At 37.0% G+C, this 16541-nt stretch overlaps 1 protein-coding gene across 1 annotated transcript in view; it reads right to left on the minus strand.

Annotated features, from left to right (window-relative positions):
• LOC119257450 (kalirin) overlaps positions 1-16541 on the minus strand; it is a 476694-nt gene that overhangs the window by 43089 nt on the left and 417064 nt on the right. The window contains exon 27 of the mRNA XM_054701110.1: positions 1416-1485. Coding sequence (XP_054557085.1) covers positions 1416-1485 — 70 coding nt within the window. The remainder of the gene's footprint in view (positions 1-1415; positions 1486-16541) is intronic.

Genomic DNA, 16541 nt, shown 5'->3' on the forward strand with positions numbered 1-16541 from the left:
AAAAACTGCTGCATAGGTTGGTTAAATGACCTAAAATCCCCAATTAGATTGTACAGGCATCTGACTCCAGGCTCCTTGGTAGTAGCCATACCTTTTAATACATTGTGAACAACTCTGTATACTTCATTTCCACACCACTCATTTATTTAGATCATGAGACTTAAGAAAGTCACCTTAGGATAATCCTTGGCAAAAGATACATGTTTTATGCACCAAAGCTTTTCTGAAACCAATTTTAGAGTTTATCTACCACCTACAAGGCATTTGTCATCCCTAAAAGATATTGACTAATCATACTTATGGTTGATTTTAAGGCAAATACACAAATTGTATGACACAAAGTGCAAAAAATATGTTTGCTTAATGGTCAATTTTGTTTTTTCTCTACATTGCCTGTATAAGGGATCATAAATTATTTATTACCATTAATGAACTGTGAATGAGCTCATGGACTCAGGGTATTCTAATGCAAATTAAACAGCAGTCTGAGACTTCTTTAATAAATGAGAGTATGCCAGGAAGCAGACATTAAGGTACCATGAAGAGAAAACAATTCAAGTCTTGAGTTGTGGGACTAGTTGGGATATTTATAACAAGTGCCTAGGCAGCCTATCTCATCTCATCTCATGCAGAAAATCTAAAGTAAAACCATCACCCTTCCTATTTTGTAGGGATAATGAGTATGAACTCTCTAAATCATAAAGTCATTTTGAAAGTAATTAGCCCATTTTGAGCGGCAGTTATAATTAGATAATTACTAAGTATTAGAACTCTTGACTCTGGGTAAGGATATCATGTTTAGTTGCACTTCGTGTCCTAGGTGGACTTCCCTGGAGATATGTACACTCATATCATGAACCTGAGCTCAGAATAATGTGGAATAGAGGTGCTAATGGAAACTAATGTTTTCCTATATGAAATTAGAATTTGGTACATTCACTTTTACTTGGCCTATGACAATAGCATCAAAAGAGAGAATGACTAGACATACATCTCACAGGTCAGAATTGGGATGAATACTCAAGCAGTCTGTTCTCCATTAAGGAAAAAAAATGTAATTGGTGATTAGGCGGATTCCTCACATTCTAGTTCCCTAAGCTTCCTCCTGTAAAAGTAACTAGTTGGAGCCACTGAGCAACTATCCCAAGGATAGTGGTGGTCTTGTTGTACTCTCCTGATAGACATTTCACTTTTAGAATATTGTTAGAGAACTTAAGATGGTTCTCAAGCACAATATCTGTTTCCCAAGGAGGTGTCCTCTCAGGGCTGGGCTGCTCTTGTGGCCCCTCTCAGCAGCCCCTCACACTGCATTAGCGTGGCACTGACACCAATCCTCAGGTCAGGCACTGAACAGTGATACCATCTGGTGCCATTTGCACTCTGGGGCAGCAGGAGAAGGATTTCAGGTAGGTTACCCAGGTAACAAAGCAGTGTCCCACATCCTCAGGCAGCTGCTCGTACTTCTCCAGCTCTTTAAGGAAGATGCTGCAAGGGCAAAGAGAGACTGAATCAGATCCCCTGTACTGCTAACCACCCCAGAGGGTTATACTGAGACCAACACAACCCTGCCAAACCCTCAGTTATTTACATGTGACTTCTCTACTTTCTAAGTGATATGTAGTAAGGCTCTAGATAGGTTAAAACTACTTTTATTAAAATATATTAATTTATTAACCAGTGCTACTTAAAATACTGTTGTTTCTCTCAATTGTTTATATTTCTCAGGCTGAAAATAATTAAATATTCTACTTATATTGGCCTTTCATTTTAATAGCAATTATAAATCTTTTTTTAATATAAGTAATCTGAGCACATTAGAAAATTAATCTGTATATCAGAAAGAATAAAGCAAATATAATCCACAATATTAGAGTTAATGTGGAAAAATTTTGAATCCAACAATGCCTTCTAATTCTTAGCCTTCTTCTTCCATCAGTAGCCAGTTAGTTTATGCTAAAAACTATAGTTAATGTTTCCTAATGCAGACATCATCAGGAAAGAAAATTTAATGGAGAAAAATCATAATCTATTTCAAAGCTGAATTGAGTTACTACTGAATTATCTACCATTGGGAATATCTGTGCCATGACATCCTTCCGTGTTAGTAAATAATAGTTAACCATACCAACTTCAAATTAATACACTAAATAATTGGTTTAAACTCAGAATACATGCTCTGATAAACCAACATGACTGGAATGCAGTTTGTTTTTTTAAAATCACACAATGTTTTTCAAATAATTATGAAGCTGTGGGGAAATATATCAATGGAAATAGAAGATGGTATCAACATAATCTTTACAAAGAGCAATTTGACAATAAAAATGTATCTTTTGGCAGAAATAAATGAAATTGAAACTAAAAAAACAATCCAAAAGATCAATGAAACCAAGAGCTGGTTCTTTGAAAAAATCAATAAAATAGACAAACCCCTAGCCAGGCTCACAAAGGAAAAAAGGGAGAAAGCACAAATAAACAGGATCATCAATGAAAGAGGAGAAATCACAACGGACACAGCAGAAATCAAAAGAATAATCAGTAACTACTATGAACAGTTATATGGAAACAAGTTTAACAATCTAGAGGAGATGGACAAATTCCTACAACTCTACAATCACCCAAAGCTAGATAAAGAAGAAATAGAACACCTAAACAGACCAATTACAATTAGCGAAATTGAAATGGTAATCAAAAACCTCCCCAAAAACAAAAGCCCAGGACCTGATGGATTTACAAATGAATTCTACCAAACATTCAGAGACGAATTAGTGCCTATCCTTCACAAACTCTTCCAAAAAATTGAGAAGGAAGGGACAATACCAAACACGTTCTATGAAGCCAACATTACACTAATACCAAAACCGAACAAGGACAACACAAAAAAGGAAAACTACAGGCCAATCTCCCTAATGAACACTGATGCAAAAATCCTCAATAAAATTTTAGCTATCAGAATCCAACAATGTATCCATAAGATAATTCACCACGACCAAGTTGGATTCATTCCAGGGGCACAAGGATGGTTTAACATCCGAAAATCAATCAACGTTATCCAACACATCAACAAAAAGAAATATAAAAACCATATGATAATATCAATAGATGCTGAGAAAGCTTTCGACAAAGTGCAACACCCATTCATGATAAAAGCCCTTGAAGTTCTTGGGATACAAGGAACATACCTCAACATCATAAAGGCCATCTATGACAAGCCAACAGCCAGTATCATTCTCAATGGTGAAAAGCTGAAAGCAATTCCATTAAGATCTGGAACAAGACAAGGATGTCCACTCTCACCATTGCTTTTCAATATAATACTGGAAGTCCTAGCCAGGGCAATAAGACAAGAGAAAGACATCCAAGGAATCCAAATAGGAAAAGAAGAAGTCAAACTATCACTATTTGCAGACGATATGATATTATACATAGAGAACCCCAAAAACTCCACAGAAAAGCTAATTCAACTCATCAATCAGTTCAGTAAAGTGGCAGGATACAAAATCAACACGCAAAAGTCAGTAGCCTTCCTATACACAAACAATAAATCTGAAGAAGAAGAAATCGAAAAGACCATCCCTTTTGTTATTGAAACAAAAAAAATCAAATATTTGGGAATAAATCTAACAAAAGAGGTAAAGGACCTATACAAAGAAAACTATAAAACACTGTTAAAAGAAATAGAAGAAGACACAAAGAAATGGAGAGACATCCCCTGCTCATGGATTGGAAGAATAAACATTATTAAAATGGCCATCCTTCCAAAAGCAATATACAGATTCAATGCTATTCCAATCAAAATTTCAATGTCATTCTTCAAAGAAATAGAAAAATTATTGATGAAATTCATATGGAATCACAAAAAACCCCGAATAGCCAAAGCTCTCCTGAAAAAAAAAAAGGGAATGGAGGCATCAGACTCCCAGACTTCAAACTATACTACAAAGCCATAATCATCAAAACTGCATGGTATTGGAACAAGAACAGACATACAGACCAATGGAATCGAATAGAAAATCCAGAAATAAACCCACAGATTTATGGTCAACTAATCTTTGACAAAGGAGCAAAGACTATGCATTGGAGCAAAGAAAGTTTGTTCAATAAATGGTGCTGGGAAAACTGGGTCGCTACATGCAAAAGAATGAAGCTTGACCACCACCTCACACCATACACAAAAATCAACTCAAAATGGATTAAAGAACTAGACATAAGACCTGAAACCATAAAATATATAGAAGGAAATATAGGCGAAACACTACGTGATTTGCACATCAAAGACATCTTTACAGACACATCACCCAAAGCAGTGATAGTGAAGGCAAAGATAAACAGCTGGGACTATATCAAATTAAAGAGCTTTTGCACAGCAAAAGAGACAATAACAAAAACAAAGAGAAACCCCACCAACTGGGAGAACATTTTTGCACCCAACACTAATGATAAAGGACTGATCACAAAAATCTGCAAAGAGCTGATGAGACTCAACAACAACAAAGAAAATAATCCAGTCAAAAAATGGGCAGAAGAGCTTAAAAGAAACTTCTCTGAAGAGGAAATGCAAATGGCCAACAGGCATATGAAAAAATGTTCAACATCACTTGTCATCAGGGAAATGCAAATCAAAACTACCATGAGATACCATCTCAAACCAGTGAGAATGGCACATATTAAAAAAACTAGCAACAACAAATGTTGGCGAGGGTGTGGAGAAAAAGGAACTCTTCTGCACTGTTGGTGGGAGTGCAAACTGGTCCAACCTCTGTGGAAAGCTGTGTGGAGATTTCTGGACCTACTAAACATAGAGCTTCCATATGACCCAGCAATTCCACTCCTAGGTATTTACCCAAAGGACACAGAAACATCAATTCCAAAGAACACCTGCACCCCTATGTTTATAGCAGCACTGTTTACAATAGCTAAGCTTTGGAAACAACCCAAATGCCCAAAAATAGATGACTGGATCAAGAAGATGTGGTACATATATACCATGGAATATTACTCAGCATTCAAAAAAGATAAACACATGCAATTTGCTGCAACATGGATGGCGCTGGAAGGGATCATGCTCAGCGAAATAAGCCAAAAAGAAAAAGAAAAATACCGGATGGTCTCACTCATAGCAGGAATCTAGAAAACTTAAATAATGGACCAGGAAAATGAAAAACTATAAGAAAGTGAAAATCAAAATCAACAAAAAACTATGAACCAGAGACACTTTTAGGGGGGCGGGGGCGGGAGGGGAGGGATTGGGGTCAGAATGGGGGCGGCAATTGTATGGGGAATATAACAATAAAATTTATAAAAAAAAAAAAAAAAAAAAAAAAAAAAAAAAAAGAAAAGAAAGCAAATGTTAAAAAATGAACAATGATGTAAAATATATATAAATAATTTTTTAAATAAAAAAATAATTAGAAAAAAAAAAAAAATGTATCTTTTGTTTTTGTAATTTTAACTCTGGAAAATCTCCTATAGTTGTAGCCACTCATACATAAGATGAAGTACACAGTGGCACTCACTGTGGCACTGTTCACAATAGCAAAAGATGGTGTGCAGGCTATCAAGGATGTAAACTACGGTACATACACCAACTAAATAGTAAGTGCATTGCTTTCTATGTTTTCATATGAAAGATCTCCAGGGCTGACTGTTAAGCAAAAAAAGCAAGGCATTAAAGATTGTATAGAATATGCTGTCTTTTGTCTAAGTTGGGAATATATATTCTTATTTCCCACCCAGGAAACTAATGGTCAAAGGGTAAAATTTCGGTTATGCAAGGTAAGTTCTGGAGATCTACTATACAGCTAGAACCTATAGGTAATAATACTGTATTATATACTTTATGTTAGATCTTTGCTAGTTTTTCTGTTAAGTGTTCTTACTACACAATAATAATAGTAGTAACAACAACAATAGGGATGGGAGGAATCTTTGGGAGGTGATGGACAGGTCTCTGACTTTGATGGTGGCGATAATTTCATGGGTATGTATTTGTCCCTAAACTCATTAAGTTGTGCATATTAAATATATACAGCTCTTTACATGTAATCATACTTCTATAAAGTGGTTTTTTAAAAAGTCATTACCATAGGAAACCAGGTGAAGGAACAGGGTGGGGAAGATAGTAATGGATAGGATTTCTCCACTTATGCTTTTTATTTAATTTTAAAATAAAATTAAAAATTTGATTGAAAGAAAGCAGTTTTGAATTATTCCACTACTTACCTCTACTACTGGAAAAAAAAAGTGTTATTGATTTGACTTTACCTTTGTCCAAACATCCTGGCAGTACCTTGTATTACAACTGGTTATGGATTATATGTATGTGTTATTGGTTCTTTCTTCAGTGGAATTGAAAAAATGTTGTTTTAAATTTAAATATTTAATACAAATATGCAATTAAAAATTTTTGCAAGTCATATTTGAAAGACCAAAATGCTAATAAGAATTGATGAGATTATTGATAGTTTTCTTTCTGTCCATGTGCAATTTAAATTTTTATACAATAAATGGATATTGCCTTAGTAATAAGAAAAAAGTCACTTAAAATTTTAGGGAGTTCCTAGCAGTGCCAATTTGATGTGTAAATTTTAGAGAATCTTGATCTGAATCACAGAGCAGGAAAAATACAATGCAATTTGGGCTTTACAAATGCAAATACACAGTGCTCAAAAATCAATAAAGTACCACATTTAGTGCTGCTTTTAGAAGAATTTCAAGTGACACATACATTTAATATGACTGTTAAAAATGGAAATAGGAAAAAAATATTATATAATGCTATAATGGAGGATCAAATTTGTTCAAAGCCGAAAAGGAAACATACATTTTAGTTGCAAAGAGATGCAATCTGGCTCACTATATATACACACCCACACAGTATAAAAAATATATATGTAATTATTTCTGTAATTGAATTCTTAAAGTTATAGGCTTTTATTATATGGCAGTTTTCCATGAGAAACACTGAGTGATACAAAGTGCAATGTCATCAGATTTTTTTTCAGGTGTTGAGACATTCTTCACCCAGTCAGTTCTCATATTGGCTTTCAATATAAAGCTCAGTGAACACAATGAATGGAAATCAGTTCTGAGCCATGCTGGACTGAACAGGCGTTGGGTGTAGGAGCTGGAATGGTTTGGAAAGAGGAGGAAGAACATCTGATGAGCTATTCTAGGTCAAGGACTGATGAAAGAAAGTGAACTTTTAAATAAAGGAGGATGTAGGAGGAAGAAAGAAACTGAAACAGGAGAAATGAAAAGGGGGACCCTCGAGCCCTGATGCCTAGAACAATGCTTTCAACATGTAGGGGACCTTCACTGCCCCACTCTTGGGATCTCTTTATTCATACAATTATTAGTATTCTCACTCCAGTTCCCAAAACTGAGTCCCATGGTATATAGGTTTTTCTTCTCCAAGGGTCAAATAGTAACATTCCACACAGGATATAGAACTGTATTTTTGTTTTAGAAGTTGCAAGAACATCCATGATGACTCAGGGAGTTTCCTCATTCCTTAACTTATGACCCAAAGCCATTGGTCTGGACACTTTAAGGTGAATTTTAAGTAAACAATGATAGTTATACCCAAAGAATTGATAACAGTTTTGATGACAGTTTTATCTAAATATTGATGACAGTTTTACTAAAAACCCTAGTAATTTAGATACAGCAATACCCTGACAATTTGTGCATCTCTCAAAAACTTATGGGAAGATTCTCAGTTTGAAAATTCTCCAAATATGAAAGCACTATAAAATGAATTAAATGCATAGAATATTATTTCTACAATTAATGCCTTTTTGGACAACAAAGTTTTGACAGCAACCACCACTAGTGCACCCTTCTACTCATCGATCCCTGTCTCATTTCTCTCCCTCAACCACACACAAGCTAAAGAGTCAAGAGTTCCCATTTAGTCATTAGTTGCAAGGGATCTTAGAAAGTCTCATTTTTTTTTTTTTTTGCCCTTTAAACAACAACTTCACGGGGTTGTAGTTAAGTATTTAATAAATCCACATAGGTAAAGAACCCAACCCTATGTCTGGCATATAGTAGGCAATAAGTAGACTTTAGATCTTCAGGACCAGCTTCCCAGCCTTAATAAACTCACACTCTCTTTGATAAATATAGACAGCACATATCACACTCTAGAGGACACTCTCTACACCACTTTCCTGTGGAAAATATATAGATTACCTTCCTCTAAACCATATCTTGGGAGAATCTGATTGAATATTATGCAAAAATTGGATGCCAAGTTTACATATCATTTAAATCTGTGGAATGCCTGGTTAAGCTGATTTCTTTACTATAGGACTTTGATAATCCTATTTAATTGAAGAGACACATTATAAATCTCTGAAGCAGATACAGTATGGGGTGTTTTCCAAATGTCTTTGTGAGAGGAACTTTTTGAGGATAGTACCAGATTTTGTCCCAAGGAATACTGTAGGACACCCTAGTTAGTGGTCCCCCAGTTGGTTGTGCATGGCCCTCTGAGATGAGGCGCTGAATGCCTGCATTGTTTAGAAAAGCTCCCTGGGTAATTCTGATGCATACAGCCCACAGATCAGCATTTGAAAGAAAATGCCCCAGATCTCAGTGTGCTTCCAGTTTTCAGATCCTACATGACTCTGTAAGATTCAATTTTTAAATAAAAAAAGAACTAAAGAACACCTATTTACTTGTATTGAGCAAAGCAAGTCATAGTTTTGAGTAAGATATTCACTGTCATCTCAATGTAATTGTCAAAGGCAGTGGCAATATTAAACTCATTTTGCTTTTTAATTTGAAACTTTTCAAGATGACAGATTATGTAAGTCTGATCAATGTTATTCCACCTACTTCAAATCGACATGAATAGTTAAATTAAAGCACAAGAGGCTATAACATTCTTCACAAATGAGGAGCATTCCAGCCCAGCTGTTCTATAGTAACATTCTTCACAAATGAGGAGCATTCCAGCCCAGCTGTTCTATAGCAACATCCTTATCATTTTGATAATCAGATGTAATAAATTGTGGGAGAATGAGCAAAGCAAGTAGTTTAATGTTTGTGTGAATGTCTGTGTTCTTTCAGAATGAGACAAACTTTTAAAGAAATGTAAAGATCTAAGCAATCCTTTTCCCCCAACAATTATTCTGTTAACAAATTATTATGATGCAATAATGTATCATTACTTTAGGAGGAAGATGATTCCCACCGGCTTTGTGCAGAATCCTGGGAAATGAAACTGCTAACATTTATTGACAGAAAAGCTCGCTAAAGTTTGTCATCAAGTATATGGAAACAGCATCATTACAAAGGCTCCCTGAATCATTTTGATTTTGTTGTTCTCTTTAAAGATAAATTTGGAATACAGTCTTACTGCTTCTGAAGAAGTTTATCTTTAACTGAGGGATTCACAATGTGGTCGAGGCAACAGATATTTACCTAAAGGGTTCAGTCTGCATTTAAGAGGAATATATTTGATGACATGTGTGTGTATGTATAAGAGCACACACACTTGGAGTGCCAGAGGTGGTCAGAAAATTAATGGAGGTGGGTTTGTGGCCAGGGGGAAAGGGGAAGAGTGTGGAAGATACATCAATAAATTAAGTTGGAGGTAGAGTGGGGAAAATGTTACCAGGCTCACTTATTTGCAGGAGGTCCAGGACATTGTCTCCTCATCAACGTGGGGATGGAGATAGAGTGGAATTCTAGACAGACTTCATGAAGTGGAGTCAGAGGTTGCTTATCAAGAATCCATTAATCACCAGATGGATAAAGCCTAGCACATAAGAGGCTCTAGACTGCAGGGTGAGAAAGGCTGGTTGGCAGATAGAGCAGCTATTTGGCTAGCGGAGCATGTGCACTCCAAGGAAGGAAAGGATGATTCATGGAAGAGTTTCTGCACCTTGATCATCAGACTGACCCCTGAGAATCACCCCAGAGAAGGCTTGGTCGTTTAACACCAGAACTTCACCGTAGCTTAGAGATGAAGGGCAAAAGTGTACCAGGCTGGACTCCTGCTTGGCATATGTCTCACCCTTAGCCTCCAAGTTCAAGCAGCTGTTATCCTTGCTGCACTGCTACCTGTTGAGTATGTTTGAATATTATTTCCTAATTTTGTTTAACTTGGTTGATCAGATAAATCAAAAAGTATTTGCATAGATGTAAAACAAGTTTCATATTTAAATAAAATATAAAAATTAATCTCACATTTTGTTATTCTTATTCATTAATGTACTGTCTTGCAACTAGGCATGGATGCTAAACTGTTTGTATGTGCAATGAAAATTAACATTATTTTGATACATCAAATGTTTAGACTTTTGCCTTGGGTATTACCTAATACCTAAAATCAGCACTAATGCTGATAGCTTACTGAAAAAACAAGCAAGTAAAACTGTGGGCCCTTCTGATTGGTTGCTTAAGGCCTGCAGTTCCTGTGGTTATCCCTCAGAGTGTGGATTTAGGGCTCAAGGAAAACGCATAGCAGGTGTTGTTCTCCCTCTTTCTTTCACATTTGAACATTAAGAAAATGACAGTGTGATGTAACAGGGTATTTTGAAGATCTCTGTGCTATTAATTGTTTTAGGCAGGTCACAAACCCTTAAAGTTCTGGTTTCTGTATAGTAAGGGGGCAGAACTAGACTATCTTTAAGGCTTTTCCTAGGTTCTTACATTTTATAATTCTATGATATTCTGTAAATGGGAGACAGCTAATACCAAAAGCATTTGGAGGGGTGAAGAATCACAGAAAACACAGAATATTCCTATTTTAGGCAAGGGATGTTGGGAAGGTGAGGGGAGAGGTAGCAAAAAAAAAAGCAGCGGCAGCAGCCTGGCAGTGGGCCCCCCGCCCCGCAGGGGCTGTGGGCTGCACACCCATTCCATCACCACCAGGTGGAGTAAGCTCCTTACTGCAGATTGACCCACTGCATTTCACAGAGTTGTAAAGTCAATTAATTTAGTGGGTAGCAACAGGCATTAAAAAGCAGAAAAGGAACCTAACCCAAATTATAGGAGTGTATCACACATAGTGAGGCTGTTATTTTACAAAACTTAATTTCCTTATTATATGTAATATATAAACGTGTGTGTCAGGACATTCTACATAATCTTTTTCTTTGGTTAATGATTAAAAATGATTGAATAACACCTCACTGGACTTCTTACTGCAATAAAATAGTAGCCCCAGGGAGGTCTAGGTTTTCATTCATCTTTCCCTCCCCTCCACCATTTTTCTGCTCCCTCTCCAACTCTATCTCCTTTCCCCTCTCCCTCATCACTTCTTCCCCTTGTTACCCAACTACATGCCTGTTCTCCCACTCCCCCTGTTTAGGCATCTTACCCCACACCCCCACCTCAGTCTGTCTCTCCTTCCTCCACACCTTTTCTGACTCCACTCGCCCCCACCCTTTTCTCTCCCAGCTCTCAATCTCACAGACACAGACCTGACACGTGTAACTGGGGGTGTGACAGCCAGACCTCACTCCACCTTCCCCCTAAGTTGAGACTCCCTCACAAATTCATCCCACTTGCTCTCTCACACTCCCTGCTAGGCCCCCCTCCCTGGAGGGTCTTGGCTCAAACTTTCCTCCCTCGTGAAGGGGGTAATCCCTGGCTGTAATTATCACGCCTGTTACTTAAATTGTATTTTAAATGTCCCCTCTTCCATTAGTCAAATTGAGTTTTTTTTTTTTGTTCTCTGGATTACATTTACACTTTACTTCCACCCTTATGACAGATACCAACTAATTCCTAGAACTCATAGGGCAGGGCTTGTGCTTGATTCTCTACAGGGTAGCAGCTCCAATGACCAAACTAGTGTAGGTCTGGCCCAAGAAGGAATTCTGGGGAGATGATAGAAATATGGGTCCTGTACCACATCTTCTTGATCCAGTCATCTATTTTTGGGCATTTTGGGTTGTTTCTAAAGCTTAGCTATTGTAAATAGTGCTGCTATAAACATAGGGGTACAGGTGCTCTTTGGAATTGATGTTTCTGTGTCCTTTGGGTAAACACCTAGGAGTGGAATTGCTGGATCATATGGAAGCTCTATCTTTAGTAGGTCCAGAAATCTCCACACAGCTCTCCATAGTGGTTGGACCAGTTTGCACTCCCACCAACAGTGCAGGAGAGTTCCTTTTTCTCCACATCCTCGCCAACATTTGTTGTTGCTAGTTTTTTTAATATGTGCCATTCTCACTGGTGTGAGATGGTATCTCATTGTAGTTTTGATTTGCATTTCCCTGATTGCAAGTGATGTTGAACATTTTTTCATATGCCTGTTGGCCATTTGCATTTCCTCTTTGGAGAAGTTTCTTTTTAGCTCTTCTGCCCATTTTTTGACTGGATACACCATGGAATATTACTCAGCATTCAAAAAAGATAAACACATGCAATTTGCAGCAACATGGATGGAACTGGAAGGAATCATGCTCAGTGAAATAAGCCAGAAAGAAAAAGAAAAATACTGGATGGTCTCACTCACAGCAGGAATCTAGAAAACCTAAATAAGGGACCAGGAAAAAGAATAACTATAAGAAAGAAAAAATCAAAATCAACAAACAACTATGAACCAGAGATACACTATGGGGGTTGGGGAGTGTGGAAAGGAGGGATTGGGGTCAAAATAAGGGGGTTGCAATTGTATGGGGAATATAAAAATAAAATTAAAAAAAGAAAGAAAATATGGGCCCTGTTCTATTGTTCCCAAGTGGTTCCCCTCACTTCCCACACCTGTCTTTACCCCTTGCTACTCACTACACATGCCCCTGGCTGACCATGGCCACCCTGAACCTGCACCCTTGTAGGCTGACCCTGGCCTGGCCAGGACTTCAAGTTCAGTCCCACACAGTTCAGACTCTCCACCCTCAGCTTTGGGGAGGGCTACACCAGGCTGGTGTGCAGTGGGAGTGCTCAAGAGCAAACCTGATGGCTTCTGGCCTGGTCTGGAAGGATGAACTATGCAAGAAGGATACCTAGCTTGGCCATGGGTCCTCCATTTGCATTTCCAACTCTTGCTGAAAACTGACTTATTTCAAGTAATGTTGTAAGGGTGTGGGGCTTGTGAAAGAAGTAGATTGAAACAGTCCTCAAATTTGGGAAGCCACATGGAAGCTGGTTAGACATGAATCAAATCAACCAGATTCAGTTATTCCAGCTGGCAGTCTATGGAGTGGGAGGAGGAGAGTGACAGGATTAAATGGGAGACCAAACTCCTAAAGGGGGGATGTCATGCATTGGGGAAGTCACTGGCTCCTCTCTGGATCTCTGTAAATGGAGATAAATGTACTTGATGGTGCTGACGATCCTTTGAGCCCTAACAGCAGAGATATTCTAAGAATGTTATTGTTCAGACTCTCACATCTCCAAATAACTTAAAGGAAAAACTAAGATTTAACTGAAAGTGATGAACAAACAGATGTCCTTACCAAAGAAGAAAGTCTGATAATCATTACCATTGGGGGATCTCTTTACGGGAGATACTATCTTATTGGGTGCTCCCGGAATGTTTTGTAAAATGCAGTAGAAATGGCTCTAGTTTTTGTGTAGGTAAGTGTCATGATCTATATATTTAGTTCTTTAGGAAAAATGACACTAGAAAATAGGGACAGTGAGAGAAAAAGTATCCCTCCACTTAAACCTCTAATTTATGTTAAAACCACCATGTCTGGAAATTATATTAAATATACTGAATTGTTATTTATAGAAATGCTGGCACTTGGAAATTTCTCCACTCAATACCTACATTGACAAAGGTCCTTCAGAAAGATAACACAGGTGTGCCATGTGTACATGCCTGCACATGCAAGGACACATGCAAAACTAATCTTGGTTGTCATTTTTCAAAATGACATCATTTAGAAGGATCAGTACTAACTAGGGAAGCTATTAACATATTCATCATATTACACTTGATCTAGATACTAATTTCCTAGTGATTCAACTGATTGGGTTATCTAGGCAGTGTCAATCTTGTTCCCTCTGCCTCTCCATCTTCCAGGCTTCCTCCCTGCCTCCCTTTCTCTCTCTTTCTGTATTATAGGCATATAACCTGAGCTATGCACTAGAAATGAGAGGAGTATAGTTCTCTGTTAGGTAATACTTCATCGTAACTTAAGAAAGATGCAAACAAATGGGGTTAAAAAGAACCTTTGGCTTTTCAGGTTAACATTCAGGTTACCTGAATGTTTTCAGGTAATTAATTATTTCTGAAGAGCAAGTAGGTGTTTGGATCATTGCATGGTCCTCTCGTTAAGAAGCTCCTAGAAAGCTTTCATTCAGATATTCAATTATTTTGCAGATCAAAAAGTTCTGATAGCAATGGAGAAAGAAAATCATACCTAATGATTTTCCTTGTCTTGAAACATTCACAAATGACTGAATTAATACTTGATTGGTTAGTTATATGTCTGAAAATTGTAATTCTATTTTGTTTCTCCATCCATCCATCCATCCATCCAATAATAAATGAATGTTTACTATGTACCAGATATTGGGGTTATGCAGTGAAAGACATGGTCTCTTACACAGTTCAGAGTTCCCTCATTTTCAGAGTTAACTTAATGCCATTTTATCTCTTATTTATTAGAGTTTAGAGGTATTATACTTTTTCTGTTAATCAAAATTTGTAATGCACGGGTAGAAAGCAAACATTATGACTTAAGAAAAACCTTAGCCTTCCAGCTTCTGTAGGGAATTAATATTTAGCTTTTCTTGGATGTTCTATTCTTGGATGTTCTAAAATTATATTTTTTTGTGAATAGCTTTCTAAATACATTAGAGATGTCCATTTTTTAAAATTAATAACATGCTAATGAATCAGAATTAATACTAAATATCAATTATTATGCCAATGCAGTGGCTGTGTTAGGCTCCATGTTGGCATGTAGGATCACTTGCACCAATATTGAGTAGCACATGACTAGTATGAGCTTTTGGGATTCTTTTGCCTATTTTTTGCAACTTATCTGCCTTCTTACTATCAGGTTTTACTTTCTGCTTCAGGTATTAAACTACTTGTTCAAATTCCAAGTCTTATTTGCTGTTTCTAAATCACTATGGGTTTAGAAACAATACAACCAAGAAGTACAGTGGCTTTGAAGGAGAAAGAAGAGGTGCTTCTATGAAAAGATAAGCACTTTATTATTGTAATACTTTTTTTCAACTGTTTAGAGCTTTTTTTTTTTCTTGTTTATAATGTTATAAATAGGTAACATTTGCTGGGTAGCTATGTTCTTGACAATTTAATTTATCCCCCTATTTATAGAATATAGCATTTTATAAGGTCTAACTTGACTTTTTTTAAAAAGGGCTTATAAGAACTATATTTTTTAGTAGGTAGATTTTCAGCTATTAAAAAATTTACCAAACTGCTTAATATGGTTTACTGCCATGATATCATGAAACCAGAATAAGAGGCAAGGTTAAGCTAGATGTTTTGTAGCAGTTAGTCAATTCTGAAATGGATATTTTTTCCCCTACATATTTATTTGGCAAAAGCAGGACTCATAGGAAAAGCATGTTGTGATGTATACATATCTATACTTAGTCAATTTGGTAAGATTATAGAGAAAGTTAATTAAATCCCAGAGATTATAAATCAGAAAAATAAAGTAACACAACTTATGCTTACTAGAAGCTATTGAGTTTCTCAAATATTCAGGAGGACATAGGATAATGTTGAGCTGGGCCCGCCCAGATGACAGGATTTGGTCAAAATAGATTTATTGGAATGTTATTTAATGTGCATTAGGAGAGAATATTTCCATGTTTGGCAAGTTCCAGACAATCCAAATGGAGAGTGCTAACATTTATGATTAAATAAATTACAAAAAAACCTGGGAACTTTTATTAAGTATTCCAGAGTATAGAAAGAAGTTTTTTCCTGTGAGGCCTTACTGCTTTCATAATCTGGTAAGGTTAACATGTCATAGGAGCTACATATTTTATTTTCTTTAAACATGCTATTAATGACATAATGGGATTAATCATCAGGAGCTGACAAGAAAGGAGTGACTCTGCATCGCTTATTTAGGCCTTTCGGAAATCAAGGTCCTTCCTTACGCCCAATTTTTGCCTGTCTCTTAGTCATTTTTCGCAAAGAGTCATATTGAGACCTCATTTTCTAGAGCTGGACTGTCCCATATGGGAGCTACTTGCCCTATCAAGCTATAAAATTAAGTTAAAGATTCATTTCTCAGTAACATTAGTCATTGTTCAAGTGCTCACAGTCACACATGGCTAGTGGCAACTGCACTGGACAGCACAGATGGGGACATTTCCCTCCCTGCAGAAAGCTCCATTGAAAGTGCTATTCTAGAGTTCTGCTTCAGGATGCTGCTGTGCCTGCACATGTGGCCTCCTTAGGAACTCCTGGAGTCAGGAATTTTATTTCTGACATGGCTACTAACATCAGTGAAAGCCTTGACTAGCCTGATCCTGGGATTTCCTCTGAAATGTGTCCTGCAAAATTGAGCCAGGATCCTGAGAGAATGCTAGACTTTGACTTTATGCCAGTATTACCCTTGTGTGTTGGGAGTCCCTCTATT

This window comes from Talpa occidentalis, unplaced genomic scaffold, assembly GCF_014898055.3.
Source record: "Talpa occidentalis isolate TD23 unplaced genomic scaffold, MPIMG_talOcc4v2.1 talOcc4.4, whole genome shotgun sequence".
Classification (NCBI taxonomy): Eukaryota; Metazoa; Chordata; class Mammalia; order Eulipotyphla; family Talpidae; genus Talpa; species Talpa occidentalis.